Here is a 22,051-nt window from a genome sequence, read left to right as displayed (position 1 = left end):
CTATAGCCTGTAATATATTATTACGCTCCAGAAATACATCCAGGCCCCTCTTGAATTCCTTTATTGTACTCACCATCACCACCTCCTGAAAAGACTTATCTGAACAAACAGCAGACGCAGCCTCCAGCAGTGAACACTTCATCCAGGAAGTAGTATAAACCGCATAGTGAGGCAGTATGGGAGGGAATATAAAGGAAGACGATTAGTCGAAATAAGTGACACCTGGCAGAAGGAAAGGAGATGAGAAAGTGAAACCAAAACATCATGCAAGAGATAGAGAAGGACGTCTGCCAGACCTTCTCACAGAACTGGCGGTGACAGGTATTTAGGGAAAGGTTAGGTTAGGCAGGGATATTCAGGAAAAGTTAGAGAGAAAAAACAATTTTTGTTGCATCACCCTAAATCGGGTGTCTGGGATCCACAGCACAGCTGTGTGGCCCTAGACCCCCCAGGGGTGCTGCAGCTTGCCCCCCTGCCCCCACAATTTTTTTTGGGGTGCAAGCATTAATTTCAATTTTTTCTGCGTATGCTGACTGTGGCCGGCACTCTTAGCATCCGGCCACTGTTAGCGCATCGCACACCCCACCGCTGATCAACTTCGGACGGTTGATCAGCGATTTTTTTATTTTTATTTTTCACATTTTTTGGCCTTTTTTTGTTAGCTTTTTTAGTTTGTCTGTTAGGTTTAGGGTAAGTTCGCAAACACCCGTGCCGCCACACACACGCACACCAAATAAAGTTTATCACGTACACACACACTCCCCTATGGCCCGCCGGATGTTCTCGGCCGAGGAGGCATAAGCCCAGCTTACGTCCGAGAGCCCTAGTGAGGACGAGGATGACCCCACTTTCCTTTTGTCATCCGCGTCCTCATCATCTAGCGATGATGATGAGCCCCCAAGGCAGCAGGGACGCCGCCAGGTGGAGCAAGGGGACAGCCATGCTAGGGACCCTGTGGCCCACACTAGTACGAGCAGCTCTGGGGCTCGTACTAGTTTTCCGGCCCACCAGTTAAGGCTAGCGGAGCCCCCTGCCAGTGAACTTGTCTGGTATTTCTGGTATACCTCAGAGCATTTTAAACCCGTGATTCCTGATTTTATAGGCCAACCAGGACTCCAGATTTCCACAGTGGGCTTCACTGAATACGACTATTTTAGTCTTTTTTTCAGTGACGACTTTGTAAATCTAATGGTGGAGCAAACAAACCTGTATGCCTAACAGTTTGTTGCTCAACACCCGGGCTCCTTTTTGGCTGGGCCCGGTGGCTGGACTTTGGTCAGTGCAGCCGAGATGAGGACATTTGGGGCCTTGTGCTGCACATGGGCCTAGTCAAGAAACCTAGTGTCAGGCATTACTGGAGTGGGGACGTCCTCTACCAGACACTACTTTACAGTACAGCCATGACACGCTCCCGGTTTGAGGCCATCCGGAAATGCCTGCATTATGCAGTTAATGCAGCAAGATGACTGCCTATGACCGCCTGCACAAAATCAGGCCGGTCATTGATCACTTTGGGGCCAAATTTGTACAGGCCTATGTACCTGGAAGGGAGGTCGTGGTTGATGAGTCTTTCATTGCTTTCAAGGGGAGACTCATTTTCAACCAGTATGTTCCCTCTAAGCGGGCGAGGTATGGCGTAAAGCTGTACAAACTTTGTGAGTGTACCTCAGGGTACACTTACAAGTTTTGTGTGTACGAGGGGCGAGATTCCCGTATTGAACCCCCAGAATCCCCCCCTCATTCTGGGTGTTAGCAGGAAACTTGTGTGGGACCTTATGCACCCACTGCTAGATACGCGTTTCCACCTGTCCTTGGATCACTTTTATACTAGTATCCCCTTGTTCCAGTCCCTCTCTGCCTGATCCACGTCCGCTTGTGGGACCGTGCGGAAAAATCAATGCGGCCACCCTACCCACCCCCTCCAGGTACCTATCCCCAGGGGTGAGACCCGTGCCCTTACCAGTGGAAACCTGTTGCTGGTCAGATATAAGGACAAGAGGGATGTCCTTGTACTGTCCACAATTCATGGTAACGGCATCACCCCTGTCCCTGTGCAAGGTACCACGGCAACGGTCCTCAAGCCCGTGTGTATCGTCGACTACAATTGGTATATGGGGGGAGTTGATCTCTCGGATCAAGTCCTCGAGCCATATAATGCCATGCGCAAAACCCGGGCATGGTACAAAAAAGTTGCGGTCTACTTGGTACAGGTTCCCTTGTACAGCTCTTTTGTGCTGTCCCGGAGCGCTGGCAACACAGGGACATTCCTTCAGTTCTATGAGGCAGTCCTCAAGGACCTGATCTTTTTGGACCAGGAAAGAGCAGGCTGGAGCACCTCAGGAACAGGAGGCGCCCGGATCGTCCCTGGCCAACACTTTCCAGGTGTGGTCCCCCATACTGGAAAGAAGGGACGGACCCAAAAAAGGTGCAGAGTGTGTCACAGGAGGGGGATACAGAAGGACACCACTACTCAGTGTGACACGTGCCCTGATCATCCGGGCCTCTGCATTATTGATTGTTTCAGGGAGTACCACACTTCCATGGAGTACTAAATTTATGTTCCCCTTCCCCAATTTAGCCACTGACAATCGGATAAAAAACTATGGTTCTCAGACTTGAGACACTAAAAATAAAAAAATAAAAAAAATTAAATATTATTTAATTAAACTAAAATAAATAAAAAAAGGATACATATTAGGTATCGACGTGTCCGTAAGAATCTGCTTGTCAAAAAAATTAAATAACAACGGTGCAAAAAAAGTATTTTTTTTGTCACCTTACATTACAAAAATTGTAATAGCAAGCGATGAAATGCTTTTATGGAGTTTCTACTCTAGGGGTGCTTAAAGTGGTTTTCAAATGGGACATAGTGTAAATAAACCAGTCCAGCAAAATCTGCCTTCCAAAAACCACACGCCGCACCTTTCCCTCTACACCCTACCGTGTGCCCGTACAGTAGTTTACGGCCACATATGGGGTGTTTCAGCAAACTACAGAATCGGGCAATAAATCTAGCATTTTGTTTGGCTATTAACCCTTGCTTTGTTACAGGAAAAAATGGATTAAAATGGAAAATTTGCCCAAAAATTGAAATTCTGAAATTTTATCTCCATTTGCCAATAACTCTTGTGGAACATCTAAAGGGTTAACAACATTTGTAAAATCACTTTTGAATACCTTGAAGGGTGGTTTCTATTATGTAAGCCTCACAAAGTGACTTCAGACCTGAACTGGTCCCTAAAAATTGGGTTTTTGAAAATTTCCCAAAAATTTTAAGATTTGCTTCTAAACTTCTAAGCCCTGTAACATCCCCAAAAACTAAAATGTAATTCCCAAAATGATCCAAACATGAAGTAGACATATGGGTAATGTAAAGTAATAACTATTTTTGGAGAATGGTCTGGATAAGTCAAAGTGTTTTAAAGTTATCACCACTTAAAGTGACATTGGTCAGATTTGCAAAAAATTGCCTGGTCCTTTAAGGAGTTAACTTTATTCTTCTTTAACTATTCTTTGGTAGAACACACACTCCATTAGATGAATCTTAAGGGAATGTGGGTCATGCAGCAAGATATATACCCTAAGCAAACAAGTCGTTCTACCAAAGAATGATTAAAGAAGAATACATTTTGGATTGCCCAAGTCATGACCTTAATCCAACAGGAATATTATGAAGTTAGCAGTTCATGGGAGGAAATCTACCTACATATCAGAGATAAAACTGTACGGAAGAACAGGCTAAAATTCCTCCAAGCCAATGTGCAGGACTAATCAACAATTACCGAAACATTTAGGACTTGTGTAAAAATCTGAGGTAGTTTTAGGTCAATATATGCAGAAATATAGAAAATTCTGAAGGGTTAACAAACTTTCAAGCACCACTGTAATTTCAGCACCTGGGGTTGCTATGGGGCCCCTGAAGAGAAGTCTGTAATTCAGGTTGGCCAAATGCTTACATCCCACTCACCTGCACAGGAATGCCCCTTTGTAAGACCTTTGTAAAAGTAAGCTTGTGTGTGATTTTTTTCTACAGAGTAAATTCCATACTTGTTATGTTTCTGGTTTAGTCACCAAACTTGTTTCACTGTATAAACAGTATCTTCTACTCAGAGAGAGAGATTCTCCAAGCAGTTTATTGTGTAGTTATATAAGATATGGAAATAATAGAATGTGATATCGCCTGGTGTAATATTAATATTAACAAATCAATCTCACAAGCAACAGGATTTCACATTTCAAAATCCTTGCCAGCTATTCAATTGTCATGGACTCCCTCTTAAAAAAAAAACTACAGATCTTAGTCCAATTTGTAGATTACAGATTACTATAAACGACAGACGATAGACTATTTAAAAGCCTATAGTTATTCATTTGTCATATAAATTAAAACTGTGTAATATTGGTGAACAGTGTAAATCTAATTCTCACGCTCGTGTGTGGGAGGAAAACACCACACCAAGCATAGGAAGGAAAGGAAATACCAGAATAAGGCCTGGAAACTAGGGAAGGAAGATGGACTCGTCCTGGAGAAAACAGTAACTCCAGTCCTGACAAACTACCAGTATGAACAGGCCCCAAAGGTAGGCAAGTTCATACACCGAATACCTAGAATCCTATCTCACCATATAGTACCCTGAAACTAATGTCAGGACTGAGTCTACCTGTTCCTCCAAAGGGAAGGAGGAACAGGAGTCTCCCTAAGGCCTAATGACAAACAACAGGTAAAGGCAACACACACATATATCAAAACAAAATACAAAAGGAAACAGAAACACTTATCTTCAATGAAGCTTTGGTAGCACCAGGAACTCAGTCGAGAACCAAACACAAGCTAACCACAAGTCCAACAGAAGCTATAAACCGCATAGCATAGTGGGAGAAAAAACAGTAAATCGAGATGGTTAAATTACCACAATAGCAACACCTAGGGATAGAAGGTGTGGCAAGCACCAGAAACAACACAGACGTCATTTGATCCGAAAGGAAAACTTGTCAGATCAAACCACGTGTTGCCAGTCTCGCAGATCTCCTGCCAACTGTAGTGGTAACGTCCGTGACAGTACTATCCCCGCCCCTTCTAAGGGTGACCTCTGGGCACCCAGGACTAACCTTGAAAGAAAGTCTTTCACTAAATGACTGGCATTCACGTCAGATGCCAGTACCCACATCCTTTCCTCTGGACCATAACCCATCCCGTGAACAAGATACTGGTGATCTACGGAGAACTTGAGAGCCAATAATCTTGGCGATCTGGAATTCCAAACTGCCATCCACCATGATGGGAGCGGGTGGCAAGGGGAACGACGCCAAAGGTTCAACATATTATTATTTATTATTAAAGCGCCATTTATTCCATAGCGCTGTACATATGAAAAGGGGTATACATACATAATACAGACAATTGCACTAAGCATTAACAAGACAAGTTACAAACTGGTACAGAATGAGAGAGGGCCCTGCCAGTGAGGGCTTACAATCTACATGGTATGGGAGAAGGTCACAGTAGAAGAGGGTAAAGTTGGTAATGGCGGTATAGTGGCAGCAGGGTCACTGGTTGTAGGCTTGTCTGAAAAGGTGGATTTTTAGGTTTCTTTTAAAGGATTCCACTGTAGGTGAGAGAAGTAGGTCTTGTGAGGATCAGAGATTGCTTGTGGGGATGTATTTGGAAAGTAGCTTATAGATGTAAGGAGGGGACAGGTTGTGGACAGCCTTGTATGTATTTGTTAGTATTTTGAACTGAATTCACTGGGCAACGGGGAGCCAGTGAAGGGATTGGCAGATGGGAGAGGCTGAGGAGTAACAGGGTGAGAGGTGGATTAGTCGGGCAGCAGAGTCGAGGATAGATTGGAGGGGTGCGAGAGTGCTAGATGGAAGAGGAGGAGGATGTTGCAGTAGTCTAGGCGGGAGATGAGGGCATGTACAAGTATTTTTGCAGACTCAAAGTTGAGGAAAGCGCGGATGCGGGTGATGTTTTTGAGTTGGAGGCGGCAGGTGGTGGAAAGGGCTTGGATGTGCGGTCAGAAGGAGAGGGCAGAATCCAAGGTCACTCCAAGGCAGCAGACTTGGTTGATCGGGGAGAGTGTGTAGCCATTGATCGTGATAGATAGGTCTGTTGGGGGGGTTGAGCAAGATGGTGGAAAGATGATGAATTCTGTTTTATCCATGTTAAGTTTTAGAAAGCAAGAGGAGAAGAAAGAGGATATGGAAGATAGGCTTTCAGGGATTCAGGATAGTAAGGTGGTGATGTCTGGGCCAGAGAGGTAGATTTGTGTGTCTTCAGCATAAAAGTGATACTGAAAGCCATGGGACTCTATGAGCTGTCCCAGGCCGAAAGTGTAGATAGAAAAGAGCAGGGGTCCTAGGACAGAGCCTTGCGGGACACCAACAGAGAGGGAATGAGACGAGGAGGTGGTGTGAGAGTGGGAGACGCTAAATGTCCGCTCTGTGAGGTATGATGTGATCCAGGAGAGGGCCAGGTCAGTGACGCCAAGAGATGAGAGAGTTTGGAACAGAAGGGAGTGGTTGACAGTGTCAAAGGCAGAGGACAGGTCAAGGAGAAGGAGGGAATATTAATGTTTTTTGGTTTTGGCTGTTAGTAGGTCATTGGTGACTTTGGCGATGGCAGTCTCAATTGAGTGGTGAGGTCGGAAGTCAGATTGTAGCCGGTCAAAGAGGGATCAGGAGGAGAGATGAGAGGACAGTTCAGAATGGACATGTTGCTCAAGTAGCTTTGAGGCAAATGGAAGAAGTGATATGGGGCGATAACAGGACAAAGAAGATGGGTCAAGTGAAGGCTTTTTGAGGATGGGTGTAATGGTAGCATGTTTAAAACCAGAGGGGAAGACATCAGAGGTTAGTGATAGGTTGAAGAGATGAGTTAGGGCTGGGATAATCACTGTGATGAGGTGGGATGGGATTGGGTCAAGTGCACAGGTGGTGACCTGTGATCTGGAGAGTAGAGTGGAGAGTTTTTCTTCTGTAATGGTGGAGAAGCGGGTTTTGGGAGAAGAGGACTGAGCAGTTGTGCAGAGGGTCTGTGGGGACTGCACACTGAAGCTTTCTCTGATGTTGACTATCTTTTGTTTGAAGTATGTGGCAAAGTCCTCAGCTGAGAGGAGAGGGTGGGGGTGCTGGGGGACAGAGAAGGAAGTTAAAAGTGTTAAAAAGTCATTTAGCGCTGTGGGACAGGGTAGATTTGAGAGATGAGAAGTAGGCCTGTTTTGCTTCGTCGAGTGAGGATTTGAAAATGAGGAGGGATTGCTTGTATGTGGTGAAGTGATCCTTAGGGTCCATTCACACGTCCATATGTGTTTTGCAGATCCACAAAACACGGACAACGGCAATGTGCGTTCCTCATTTTGCGGACCGCACATGGCCGGCACTCTCATAGAAAATGCCTTGTCTCGTCCGCAATTGCGGACAAGAATAGGATATGTTCTATTTCTTGCGGAATGGAAGTGCCGATCCGAAAGTGCGAATGCAGACAGCACATTCCGGCCCCATTGAAAATGAATGGTTCCGCACCTGTTCCGCAAAATTGCGGAACAGATGCGGACCCATTTTGCAGACGAGTAAATGGACCCTTAGAGTGGGATTTCTTCCATCGCCGCTCAACAGCCCTGGAAGCTTGTCTGAACTTTTTGGTCAGGTTGGTGTTTCAGGGTTGTCTGTTGATATTTGGCGTTTTGTTGTGTGATTGGGGCAACAATGTCCAGAATTGTACTTTTTGTGGTTTTATTAGGGTGGTGGCAGTATCTGGGTCTTGGAGAAACCAAATGGTAGAGAGTGGCAGAAGAGAGTCAGAAAGCAAGCAAAAGTCGAGTTGTTTAAGGTTCCTGCGGGGGTGTGTTACTGTGTGGACTGGGGGAGCAGCAGAAGAAACCAGTGAAGAGAAGGTGAGTAGGTTATGGTCGGATAGGGGGAGAGGCGAATTAGAAAGGTTAGATAAGATCCAGAGTGTGACCATCTCTGTGGGTGGGAGCGGAAAACCACTGTGAGAGGCCGAAGGAGGAAGAGTGATAGGAGTTTAGAGGCAGGTGTCAATAGGGACGGTGAGGTCACCCAAGATTATAGTGGGGATGTCGGCAGAAAGAACGTGTAGGAGCCAGGTGTTAAAGTGGTCAAGAAAGATGGTGGCTTGGCCTGGGGGCGGTAAATGACAGCTACTTGGAGATTGGAGGGAGAGTAGATGCGAACAGAGTGTACTTCAAATGAAGTGAGTGTAATGGAGGGTGGCAGTGGAGTTGGGCTGTAGGAACAGGTCTCTGATAGGAGAAGACCAACTTCTCCACCATGTTTGCTGCCAGTGCGGGGGGTGTGAGTGAAACCACACTGAGACATCCGTCCCTTTCTTAGTCATGTCAGTTAAGGGTTTCACCACTGTCGAATAGCTCTGAATAAATTTTCGGTAATAGTTGGTAAACCCCAAAAACCGCATTAGAGCCTTCAGATTTTCGAGTCGATCCCAGTCCAATACAGAATGGACTTTCTCTGGATCCATTCGAAAACCTGAAGATGACAGCAGGTAGCCCAAGAATTGCACCTCATGTACAGCAAAAACACATTTCTCTAAATTTGCGTACAATTTATTATCTTTTAGGATCTGTAAAACCTGTCTAACGTGATCCCGATGAGTATCCAAATACACAACAACAAACATCCCCACCAGGTGATGAAAAATGAAATGTAATTCACAAAATGCTGGAAAACCGCAGGAGCATTGGTCAACCCAAAAGGCATGACCAGGTTCTCAAAGTAACCCTCTGGGGTATTGAAAGCCGTCTTTCATTCATCCCCTTCCTTGATCCTGACCAGATTATATGCCCCCTTAGGTCCAACTTGGAGAACACCTTGGCATCAACAATCTGGTTAAACAAATCAGGAATCAAAGGAAATTCAGACATGGCCTAAGAGTTCCGTCACTTTTTTTAACAAAGAAAAACCCTGCTGCCGCTGGAGATTTGGAAGGTCTTATGTGTCCTTTAGCCAAACTTTCAGTAATATACTCTCTCATGGCCATTCTTTAGGTCCAGAAAGATTATAGAACCTAGATTTGGGAAACTTAGCTCCAGGAATAAGGTTGGTAGGACAATCATATTCCCGATGTGGAGGTAAATCCTGGCATCCACTTTCAGAAAATACATCGGCAAAATCATATATAAAACAGGGTAATGTTTTAGTGGTTAAAGCAGAAAAATATGTATTCAGACAATTGTCAATGCAATAATCACCCCAATCCAGAATCTGTCTAGCTTGCCAATCGATGGTTGGATTGTGCCTGCTTAACCATGGTAAACCCAGAACCAATGGAGCAGGGAGACCCTCCAACACAAAACACAAGATGAATTGTGTTGATCAGATGTCATACACCATCTGAGATAAACACTTCTGAGTTAGAGGTGCAGAATCAATAGCAAAAATGGAAATGTTTTTCTATAATGTACTTGGAGACAACCCGTGCATACGGATGAACTGAGCATCAATCAGGTTCACCCCTGCCCCACTGTCAATAAACACCTCAATTCCCACAGTCTTGAACTCTAGCGCCACCTCGGGTACAACAGGCAAAGACAAATGCACATTTTTTGACTCTCCTCCCAGCCCTCCAAGAGACAGGTGGGAATTAAACATCCCCTTCTTTTTGAGGCTGAATGCATGGACATACACCTTTTTGTCCGCCGAAAAAACAGACTCCCTTCCTATGACCAGAATGCTTAAAATTGGATCTGGGAGTAGCTCCCCCTAACTGCATGGGTTCGTCCCCAAACATAAACCCAGGAGTATCTTCACCCAAAGTGTCAGAGGAAGGCGCTACGTTATGTGATAGTACGTCCTCAGAGTGGGGATCTCTCTATCAATGTGTACTGCAACAGACATAACAGCTTCCAGAGACTCAGGATTCTCATGAAAGGCCAAAGCGTCCTTCAGCCTCTCTGATAATCCCTGACAAAACTGACTACAGAGAGCCGGATCGTTCCACTCAGTATCCGTAGCCCATCTCCTAAACTCTATAGATCTCAGCAGAACGATCTCCCTGATGAAAGCCACGTAGCTTGGTCACGGCCAGGGAGGTCCGATCTGGGTCATCATAGATGAGACCCAGAGCTTTGAAAAATTCATCCACCGACCGGAGAGACTGCGATCCTGTTGGAAGAGAAAAAGACCATGACTGAGCGTCCCCCTTAAGCAATGAAATAACCACACCAACTCTCTGATTCTCATCCCCAGGTGAGTGTGGATGTAGCCTAAAATACAATTTGCACGCCTCCCTAAACAAAATAAAATCATCACTTCCCCCAGAGAATCTGCCTGGAAGGGCAACTATAGGCTCGAGACAGGACTGGTAACCACCACTAGGAGAAGCAGCCTGTGGTCTCTGGATATGCAAGATGGTTGTGCGGAGGTCAGCTACCTCCAAAGACAGCCCCTGCAGCTGTCTGGCCAGTGCAGCAATAGGATCCATGGCTGTACTGAAAGAAGCAAAAATGACAGTTTTGGCGGTTTATAATATCATGTGTGTGGGAGAAAAACACCACACTAAGCATAGGAGGGGAAGGGGATACCGGAATAAGGCCTGGAAACTAGGGAAGAAAGATGGACTCCTCCTAGAGAAAACCCTAACTCCAGTCCTGACAGACTACCAGTATGAACAAGCCCCAAAGGTAGGCAAGTTCATACACCGGATACCTAGAATCCTATCTCACCCTAAAGGGCCCTGGAACTAATGTCAGGACCGAGTCTACCTGTTCCTCCAAAGGGAAGGACGAACAGAAGTCTCTCTAAGGCCTAATGACAAACAACAGGGAAAGGCAACACACACATATCAAAACAAAATACAAAAGGGAACAGAAACGCTTATCTTCAATGAAGCTTTGTTAGCACCAGGAACTCAGCCGAGAACCAAATACAAGCTAACCACAAGTCCAACAGAAGCAATAAACCGCATAGCATAGTGGGAGAAACAACAATAAATAGAGAAGGTTAAATGACCACAATAGCAACACCTGGGGATAGAAGGTGTGGCAAGCATCAGAAACAACACAGACGTCATTTGATCCATGAGGAAAACATATCAGATCAAACCACGTGTTGCCAGTCTCACAGATCTCCTGCCACCTGTAGCGGGAACGTCTGTGACACTAATTCAAAGTCCACCCTTGAACACTATTAGAAAAAATATGTCAATCATTCCACCTTCTGTATGTATCACAGTTCCATTTTGCTGATACATTGCTCCAAATCCATACAGCAGGGTTTTCCGACCAGGGTTCCCAGGAGTCCTATTCGGAGGTTCACAAGACATAATAGGGAAGGAAAACTGATTTCAACCTGATAAGAGGTGCTATGCAAAAAAAATAATATATTTGTTGATGTTCTAACTGTCCCTATATCAAGTTCTTGTGAGTTATGAATGTCATTAGTGGTTCCCCAGGAGAGAAAATGGGTTTTCAAGGATTCCCTTGCAGTAATAACTTTTTAAATCACTACCATAATTCTGTATGCTGTTAGTCACTTTGTATACATTGACAGGAAAAAACAAAGCAGTATACAGTAAGCTTAGCTCCCCCTGGAAGCTGCTGCAGGCAGACAGTATTCTATCTTTTCAATATGTGGGTTTGGAGGAACAGGAAAAACATAGCTTTACCACTAGAAAGTGATATTTTTGAAACTCAATATTCAGAAATATTTTGCTGTTGTTTTTTTGGGGCAGTACCAAACCATTGAAAATTACAGTAAAAACTGTGGTGCCTCAACTTACAATATTAATTGATTCTGGGACAATCATTTTAAGTTGAAGACATTGTAACTTGACTATCTAACTCTATAGAAAACCAGTAACTGGTTCAAAAGACCCAAACAAGAAAAAGTGAAGTTTTAAGAAAAATAAGCAGATAATCAAGACAGATTAAGCAAGTCTTTACGTAAAACAGCAAATGATGGCCAATGGGATAGAGAAGGCGCTCATAGGGTAAGTAAATTCAAACAAACAAATTTCTAATGAAAGAAATGGTTTGCTCACCTACTGCGGTTGCATCAATTGGATGCAACTGCAATGGAGATCAAGTATAGATAAGGGATGGTTGGTGCAGCCAAGATCCGTCCTAACACCTTGGGCAGGGGCCACCCTGCCACTAGGGTAATGGAAATGAAGAGAAGTACGCTACACCTTAAGTGGAGCGTGTGGACTGCTGGGGGCGCACGAGACAACCAAACAAGGACCGTGTTTTAATTTCGGCAGTATTCCATTTATTTATAAGACAACGCGTTTCGGGGTAAAGTCCCCTTTATCAAGTCTGAGCCGGAAAGGTTAGGAGAGGTTAGGAGAGTGTCACGGCTCATCTGAGCCGTGACACTCTCCTAACCTTCCCGGCTCAGACTTGATAAAGGGGACTTTACCCCGAAACGCGTTGTCTTATAAATAAATGGAATACTGCCGAAATTAAAACACGGTCCTTGTTTGGTTGTCTCGTGCGCCCCCAGCAGTCCACACGCTCCACTTAAGGTGTAGCGTACTTCTCTTCATTTACGTAAAACAGGCAGGAATATATGCTGGAAGCTGCAAATGAGTTGCTATGGTGAAGGCAGGAGCTTCTTCAGGGTCTTGCACAGTACAGTACATAAATGTACCAGAAAAATTAAATGGAAACGCCATTCATCTGGTATCCAAAGGAACTGCTCATCCTGGCACAGATGGGACAGTACAGAACATTTAGTACAACAGAGGAGCTACTAGACAACTAATAAAGATGTTTTACCAGTGAAATACTGATGTTGATTGGTTGGATCTGAGCCTGAGGCATTGAATGTTGCTTCAATGCTTCTAGTTTGAACATTTGATTGCCCAGAAAAGACCATTGTATGCTGAAAATATTGTATCCTGGGGCCATTGTTTCTTGAGGGACCACTACACTAAATATTGGGACAGATTTACTAATCCTTTAGATGGTATAAACGTAGACAGGCGGTCGAGACCTACACCAGATTTATTACAGCAGCTCAGGGTTCATGAAACACTTTTGTCTAATCTATATCAACTATTGGTTGGGTTATTTTGAGACAGAATTATACATAAAAATTATGGCACAAAACTGCATATCTTAGGCCCTGGCCCTCTCCCGCGAAGCCTCTTTCGTTTTTGAGTGAGCTGCAAAAAAAATGTAGAAACCTAGTTGCACAATTTGTGGCACTGTTCACACAAATGGTAGGCACAATCACATTAGTAAATGTGGGCAGTTGTCCTTCTGTAGCAGTCAACACAAATAACAAGGCATGCAATATAAATAAGTACCGCTGTCAGTTTTCTGCTGCTGTGAGGGGAAGATGTAATTTGCAAGGTAATCCTCATTATAACAGTAAGGGTAGACTTGGGATAAGAGTATGACAACTCTATTAATCTCTTTATAGGCCTAGATAAGGATGCCCACAGGAGAGCATTGCACTTATCAGTATAATGTGTGATGCAGTAATTAAGTCACTCATCCCCCTTCCTTCTCTGGTCAGAGTGATTGGTCTGACTAAGAAAGTAAAGCGAGTCTGTCTGCCATGCTAAAAGTCCAAACAAAGGAGGAAGTTGAAGAGCTAGGCCAGGAAGAAGAATACATGGACTGACTATCCAGAAGTGGAGTTCTATCCAGATAACCATCCACCTGATTTTTGGTAAAAATAATTATGTAGAATATTTGCATACTTGTTTTTAATATGTCATAATATTTTTATGGAAGTGTCCCTTTAACCTGTTCCGGACATATGATGTACCAGTACGGCATGTTGTCCCGGTACTTAAGGACACATGACGTACCAGTACATCATGTATAGTTCCGATCACCAGCAAAATCTGCCTTCCAAAAACCACACGGCACACCTTTCCCTGACCGTGTGCCCGTCAGGGCCGTCTTTACCAAGGGGCAAAAGGGGCAGCTGCCCTGGGCCCAGTTGCTCCTGGGGGGCCCAAGGCAGCTGCCTCTTGAGCCCTGCTAGCTACTGCCCCGGGTGTCAGGCTGTCTGCTACACAGGCATCATGATCGTACTGTGTTAATGATCTTAATTCTAGGACCTTAATGAGTTTTGCTCTAGGACCTTAATGACATCATTACCATGTGACCAGTAACCTAGCAATTACTGGTCACATGGCTATGAGGTCATCACAGGTCCTACTGAGTGTTGCAGGAGTTAACTGTGGAGCTTTTTTGTGTAAAGATTACATCAGAAAAAGGTGACAGGGGCTGTTATGTTAATATACTGTAAACTACTGTATAGTGGGGTGCTGTATACTGTGTGGTGGGCTGTATACTGTGTGGTGGGCTGTATATTGTGTGGTGGGCTATATATTGTGTAATGGGCTGTATATTGTGTGGTGGGCTGTATACTGGGGGGGGTGGCCTGTATACTGTGGGGGGCCTGTATAGTGTCCGGGGGCGCTATACTGCTGTACTGTATAGTGTGGGGGGGCTGTATCGTGTATAGTTTGGGGTGCTGTATACAGTGAGGTGTTGTATACCGTGAGGTGCTGTATACTGTGGGCTGCTATACTGCTCTACTATATACTGTGGGGTACTGTATAGTGTGGGGTGCTAAACTGCATACTGTGTGGTGCTGTATACTATAGGGTGCTATACTGCATACTGTGGGGTGCTGGGGTGCACTGTAACACTAGGGTGAGCCGAGCCCTGGTCTCCTTCCTGCAGAGCGGTGCCCACTTCCAGCCTGAGCCCAGCTGCCCAGAGCACTGATCCTGAGCCGCTGGAGTCTTCAGAACTGGAAGTATTTACAGTCATTCACTGGACTCTACCAGATGTGGGGATTTTTTGTGTGTGTGTTGTGGTGGAGAGCGTGATTGCCTGCTAAGGTGTGGGAAGGCGGGATCCAGGGGGCCCAAGTACATTTTTGCCCAGGGTCCAATCAATATTAAAGATGGCCCTGGTGCCCGTACAGTAGTTTACGGCCACATATGGGGTGTTTCTGCAAACTACAGAATCGGGGCAATAAATAAAGCATTTTGTTTGGCTGTTAACCTTTGCTTTGTTACTGGAAAAAATTTATTAAAATGGAAAATTTGCCCAAAAATTGAAATTCTGAAATTTTATCTTAATTTGCCATTAACTCTTGTGGAACACCTAAAGGGTTAACAACGTTTGTAAAATCAGTTTTGAATACCTTGAGGGGTGTCGTTTCTAGAATGTGGTCATTTTTGGGCGGTTTCTATTATGCAAGCCTCACAAAGTGACTTCAGACCGGAACTGGTTCCTAAAAATTGGGTTTTTGAAAATTTCTGAAAGATTTCAAGATTTGCTTCTAAACTACTAAGCCTTGTAACGTCCCCAAAATCTAAATTGTCATTCCTAAAATGATACAAACATGAAGTAGACATATGGGGAATGTAAAGTAATAACTATTTTTGGAGGTATTACTATGTGTTATAGAAGTAGAGAAATTGAAACTTGGAAATTTGATAATTTTTCCAAAGTTTTGGTAAATTCTGTATTTTTTTATAAATAAAAATTATTATTTTTTTACTTCATTTTACCAGTGTCATGAAGTAGAATATGTGACGAAAAAACTATCTCAGAATGGCCTGGATAAGTAAAAGGGTTTTAAAGTTATCACCACTTAAATTGACACTGGCCAGATTTGCAAAAAATTGCCTGGTCCTTAAGGTGAAATATGTCCTTAAGGAGTTAAAGGGTTTGGCCCATCTGGGACATTGATGGCATATCATTAAGATATACCCTCAACGTCAAATAGGTGCAGGTCCCACCTCATAACTATGGAAGCTTTAATTTATAGCTGAGGAGCTATTTTCTGAAGTCCCATAGCAGTGAATGCAGAGCTCTCCATGCAAGTGCAGCCACCGATCAATTCACAGCTGAATGACACAAAGCTGCAATACCCTTCACCTCCGTTACTAAGTAGACAGCATGCTGCAGGCACCCATAAAAACAATGTGGAGGGTGCTGCCCCTGAACGCCAAATCCCAAAAACCGCATTAATAAAATGTTTTGCTTCTTGTTCACCTAGCAAGTTGCACGACTTGTGGCATTTTAATACATTTGGTGCAACCTTTGCCTACAACAATATTGATAAATTTCCCCCATAGATTTGTTACATACAGGACACAAAGGGAACTTTCAGCAGCCCATGTTTTAGCTTAAACCCATGAAATTCCTGGGCCACCTGCCAGGAGTGCCAACAGCCAGGACACACACAGGAAGAGACTGCGGCAGCCTGTAATAGAACGTGGAGAAAAGCGAGAAGGTATCACGGCATGTTTAAAAGAGCAGCTCAGGGATAATGTTCTCATATCTATAGAGAACTTCAGAGAGACAACATCACGCCGTGTCTTCATCCATGGAATTTGAAGTGTTCCTCGTGTTTTTCCTGTGTAGCTGTGAGTATTAGTCCATGTTGGGTGCATGATTTTGGCTGTTTGAAGAAAGGACAAGTTGTTTTATCAATCTATATGTAATAAGCCATTTTCAAATTAATCTGATTTGCACTTCACGTATTTACAGCAACATTTAGCAAAATATATTTAAGGTAATATCTTAAGGACTGGCAATCAGTCCTGCATACCAGGGATGTGGAGTCGGTAAGCCAAAGTTCTGTCTCCACATCCCTGCTGCAAATGTCAGGCACGATTTCTGATCATACAGTTTTATTTAGACAGGATTTCTTTTTAAAGGGGTTATGCCAATATTGATGTAAAAATGGAAAATCAGACATTGTATAGTACATGACAATACTTTCTAACAAAGCTAGAACCAGCCCTGTACCACATATGGGTCCAGAGATCTCCACAGTCACTGCTCCAATTGTTCTGCTAGATTATCTTCAGCCTGGCAGCTCAGGGGTTGTGTCCTTTCTGCTGCAGCTCTCTCCGTGTAACTGTCACAGCTACTAACAGAACATATGGCCAGTGGCAGTTGTAGATTTAAACTGAGCACATTCGACCAGCTCAGTGAGATGGACAAAAAAAATAAGGAAAACAACAAACAACTGTAAAGATACATTTTATGGAATAGCTCAAATACTATTTTTTTTATTCCATGCAATTACAAAAATATTCAGATCCAGGTGCTGGTTTCAAAAATGTACAATATGCTTCATAAGGCTACTTTCATACTAGCGTTTTTGCTGGATCCGGCAGGGTTCAGCAAAAACTCTTCCATTACTGATAATACAACAATCTGCATCTGTTATGTATTATCTTTAACATGGCCAAGACGGATCCGTTTTCTATTGTGTCATATTTTGGCCGAGAAAACGGATCCGTCCCCATTGAATTGCTTTGTGGGTCATGACGGATCCGTCTTGCTCAGCATCCCAGGACGGAAAGCAAACCGCAGCATGCTGCGGTTTGCGCTCCAGTATGACGACGGAACGGAATGCATTTTGGAGCATTCCGTTCTGTTCAGTTGCGTTTTTTGCCCCCAATTGACAATGAATGGTGAGAAAATGGAAGCGCTAGTGTGAAAGTAGCCTAACACAACTCCTTTATTTCTATAGACTTAAGTAGTGCTGTAGTAAATCAGGAATAGTTCTAATTGGTATTGCATAATTTGGCTACAGTTCACCAGTAGACAAATATGCATATCATGTCCATATACCAGACTGAACATATAGAAAAGCTGCAACAAACCAATGTCATACACACTTAGGGTACTTTCACACTAGCTTTAAAGTCTTCCGGTATCGAGTTCCATCCAAGGGGCTCAATACCGGGGAAAAAAAACTTTTCAGTTTTGTCCTAATGCATTCTGAATGGAAAGCATTCCGTTCAGTATGCATCAGGATGTCTTCAGTTCAGTCCCTCTATGGTATTTGGCCGGAGAAAATACTGCAGCATGCTGCGATATTTTCTCCGGCCAAAATTCCAGAACATGCATTAATGCCGGATCCGGTACCAAGTGTGACACGAGTGAGACGGATCCTGTATTTCAATGCATTTGTCAGACAGATCCGCATCCGGAAACAAATGGTATCCGTTTGCACACGGATTTCCAGATCCGGCAGGCAGTTCCGGCAACGTAACTGTCTGCCGGATTCCTCTAACGCTAGTGTGAAAGTACCCTTACCTAGCCCCACTCCAACGCTATTTCTCCCTGCAAGCTGCTGTCACTGAAACAATGAGTATCATGCCAGGCATTGCATGCACATTGGCACGTCTGTTCCTCCAGTCAGAGGGTATGGCGCCATATTTAAGACAACTTTGCCCTGGCTTCAGTGCCAGTATCAGTGTATATAGTGCATTGACTCCTGAATGACTTTGGCTTGTATGATTACTCTTTCCTTCATGCTATTCTACCACATATTTGACACTGCTACATCATTGCTACCGAACCTTGGTTCAGCTGACTACTCTCCTGACTACCACAACAGAGTGAGTTTTGTATGGAGTCAAATTCCTATAATCCTTACAGAAAAATCCAACATATAGAATTTATTTCCCATATATAAACATGCACATACATATGTAGACACTCGATGGTCCTCAGCTGTACACAGCATTTATGCTTCTCTTTGTTGAATCCTTTTTCGGAATCAGAGCCTAAGACCCCAAAGCAATGTGCTACAATAACATGCTAACACCCCAAAAAGTGCTAAATTGTCCAGCCACTAACTAATACACAGCTTTCCATGCTGCCATTGTGAAGACCTTGAGGCAGAGGCGTTGCTAGGGTCTCAAAAGATCCGGAGCCCAAGCCCCAATGAATATGGTCCAGTTCTCTAAGTCTCCTCCCCCCTCCCCCACACACCACATTTTGCTGTCTGTACTTGCTATACAGCAGCACATACCGGTCACATCTAGTGCCTCCAGGTGACGTGTCCTCCGATGTAAATCTTCTCACCATCTTCTCCATTTGGTCCGTACAACTTCTCTCAGCCATGCCTCATCTCTGCAGAGTGTGACACACAGACATCTTAGCTTCCTTACATTTCTATCATCATCCCCCAACCTGGAGTCCCCACAGTGTTATCCTGCTCCTCGCTGTGCTCCCCAATACCCCCAAATACTATCCTGAAGAAAAATTAGTGCCCCCCATAGTAATAGTGCTCCTCAAAGTCCCACCAGTAGTAATTCCCTTCTAGAATGCCGTCATTCGTAATACTGCCCCCTACAGTGCCCCCAACCGTGATAACACTACCCAAGAGTGCCCCTATTAGTAGAAGAGCCCTCCAGTATTACTAATTCCCTCACAGAGCCCCCAGTAGAAATAAGGCCCCATATTGATCCTCCAGTCGTAATAAAGCTCTCTACAGACCCTCAGTAGTAATAAGGCCCCCATAGTGCTCTTAGTACAAACAAGACAGATCTATAACTCCCTCCTATAGAGCCCTCAGTAGTAATAGGAATGCCTATAATGCCCCCTGGATTTGCAGTGCCCCCTGTAGTTATATTCCTCCATCCACCATACAGTCCCATGTAAATAACAACATCTCTCCTGCCCCCTCCAAAATAAATCACCCCCCTTTCTTCAGCCCCTCCAACATACAGTCCCAAGTAAATAACACTATTTCCTTCACTCCGCCATAGTGTCACCGCCAGTTCTGTGAGAAGGTCTGGCAGATGTCCTTCTCTACCTTTTGCATGACTTTCTTTGTTTTGGTTTCACTTTGTCATCTCCTTTCCTTCTCCCAGGTGTCACATATTTAGACTAATCGTCTCCCTTTATATTCCCTCCCATACTGCCTCACTTTGCGGTTTATACTACTTCCTGGATGAAGTGTTCACTGCTGGAGGCTGCTGCTGCTGTTTGCTCAGATAAGTCTTTTGATGTATTGTGTTTCCTTGCTGGCTTGATTCTAGGTGACCCTGACTCCCTCCGTATTTAGTGCAGGGAGCCGATGGTCGTGTCCCCTCACTATTATAGGGTTTTCAGGTGTCACACAGTCATAGGTACGTGGGCATGCAATCGTCTACCATTGAGACCCTTGCATGGGCATAGCAGTCAGGGAGAGCTCTTAAGGTTTTATAGGGCTCACCTATATGCTCCTTAGTTTGGGATCAAGCCAGTCGGACGTTTATTCATAAGTTCCAGCTATCTGCAACATCATCCGTGACACATAGAGTCTCATGTAAATAACATCACACCGTCTCTCCAGGCCCCTCCAATATACAGCCCCATGTAAATAACATCCCTCTCTATCTACAGCCCTCTCCAAAATACAGTCCCATGTAAATAACATCACCTATTCCCAGCTGCCTCCAACATGCAATCCCATGTAAACATCACCCCTTCAACATTCAGTCCCATGTAAATAACATAATTCCCCCCACCAGCCACCTTCAAGATACAGTCCCATGTAAATAGCTTTACTCCCTCCCTCAGACCCCTGTAACATTCAGTCCCATGTAAATAACATCACTCCGTCCCACAGCTGCCATCAACATACAGTCCCATGTAAATAACATCACTGCCTCCCCAGCCCCCTCCGACATACAGTCCTATGTAAATAACTTAATACCCTCCCACAGCCTCTTTCAACATACAGTTCCATGTAAATAAGATCACCGTGCCCCAGCTCCCTCCAACATTCAGTCCCATGTAAGTGACATCACTCCATATCACAGCCCCCTCCAACATACAGTCCCATGTAAATAACATAACACCCTCCCCCAGCCCCCTCCAATATAAAGCCCCATGTAAATAAAATCACCCCCTACCCCTGCCCCCTCCAACACACAGTTCCATGTAAATAACATCCCTCCCTTCCGCCCTAACATACAGATCCAGTTAAATAACCACAACATCACCACAGCTTCTTCTCCTCTTTACTGCCATCCTTTTCTGTGCTGGTCACATAATGAGGACATCATTGCAGGTCCTTCCCAACCACTGCCTGTTTTGCTGGTCACATGACCTGTGATGTCACCACAGGTCCTTCAGCTCTTCCAGTGCATTAGATTAAATTGTATTGCAATACAGTTGTATCTAGCTGGCAGGCAGGACATTCGGGGTCTGGGACAAAACATCAGGGACCCAGGCCCCGAATGTTTTAACCTAGCAACGCCCCTGCCTTCAGGTCATATATTATAGACTGGCTTTTTACACCGGTCTTTGATTGCCCCTGTGGTGCTGGAGTAGGCGCCTAATTTAAGAGAGCAGTCTCTGCACCTGGAGGGAAAACTATGCCAGCCAGTGACTTTTCTTTTACCCCTGTTTCCAGGTGTAAATATTAGTAAGTTTGCCTGGGACGATGATCCGACTGGGGCTAGGCTACCACCACTCCACCATGCCTTTAAAAAGTCACAAAAAAAGGATCTTGCAACTTCTTTTACACAAATATTTGGCGTAGCAATGTTAGTAAAATTCCTCCTTTGTTTTATTAGTAACGTAGTAACATGGGTTGTAAGGATGAAAAAAGACATTTGTCCATCCAGTTCAGCCTGTTATTCTGCAAGTTGATCCAGAGGAATTTTCCTCATTTTAGGGGAAAAAATTAGTTCCCAACTCCAATCAGGCAATCAGAATAACTCCTTGGATCAACGACCCCTCTCTAGTAACTATAACCTGTAATATTCTCCAGAAATATATCCAGACCCCTCTTGAACTCTATTAGTGAGTTCATCATCAATACCTCCTTGTGTAGAGTTCCATAGTCTCACTGTTCTTACAGTAAAGAATCCTCTTCTATATGTAGAAAACCTCTTTCATCCAGATGCAGATGATATCCCCTTGTCACAGTCACAGTCCTGGGTATAAATAGATCATAAGAGAAATCTCTGTACTGACCCCTGATGTATTCATACATACAGTATTTTTCACCCCCTATGCACCAGCCCATAAGACACACCCAGGTTTTAGAGGAGGACAATAAGAAAAAAATATTTTTCATTAGACCTCAGGTCAAACCACTAATCAGACCCCCAATGTTAATCAGACCTCAGCTGACAGCCCCGATCAGACGCACTATCGGTTTCCGCCCATTTTAGGGGGGGAAAGTGCGTCTTATAGGGTGAAAAATACAGTATTTATTATTGCCACATAAATATAATGTCCATACTTTTATCAGTTGTATCCACATGTCCAATGCAGTTCCCACAGGCTGCTAT

The 22,051-nt window shown here is 44.2% G+C and overlaps 1 protein-coding gene across 1 annotated transcript in view; it reads left to right on the top strand.

Moving 5' to 3' along the window:
• Positions 1-16,220: 16,220 nt before the first annotated feature.
• PLA2G10 (phospholipase A2 group X) overlaps positions 16,221-22,051 on the top strand; it is a 30,625-nt gene continuing 24,794 nt past the window's right edge. Inside the window, exon 1 of the mRNA XM_044304331.1 lies at positions 16,221-16,384. Within this exon, the coding sequence (XP_044160266.1) occupies positions 16,345-16,384 (40 nt within the window). The 5' untranslated portion in view covers positions 16,221-16,344. The remainder of the gene's footprint in view (positions 16,385-22,051) is intronic.

The sequence above is a fragment of the Bufo gargarizans genome, chromosome 8 (genome assembly GCF_014858855.1).
Source record: "Bufo gargarizans isolate SCDJY-AF-19 chromosome 8, ASM1485885v1, whole genome shotgun sequence".
NCBI classification, from domain to species: Eukaryota; Metazoa; Chordata; class Amphibia; order Anura; family Bufonidae; genus Bufo; species Bufo gargarizans.
This window is presented reverse-complemented; position numbering and strand designations above follow the sequence as displayed.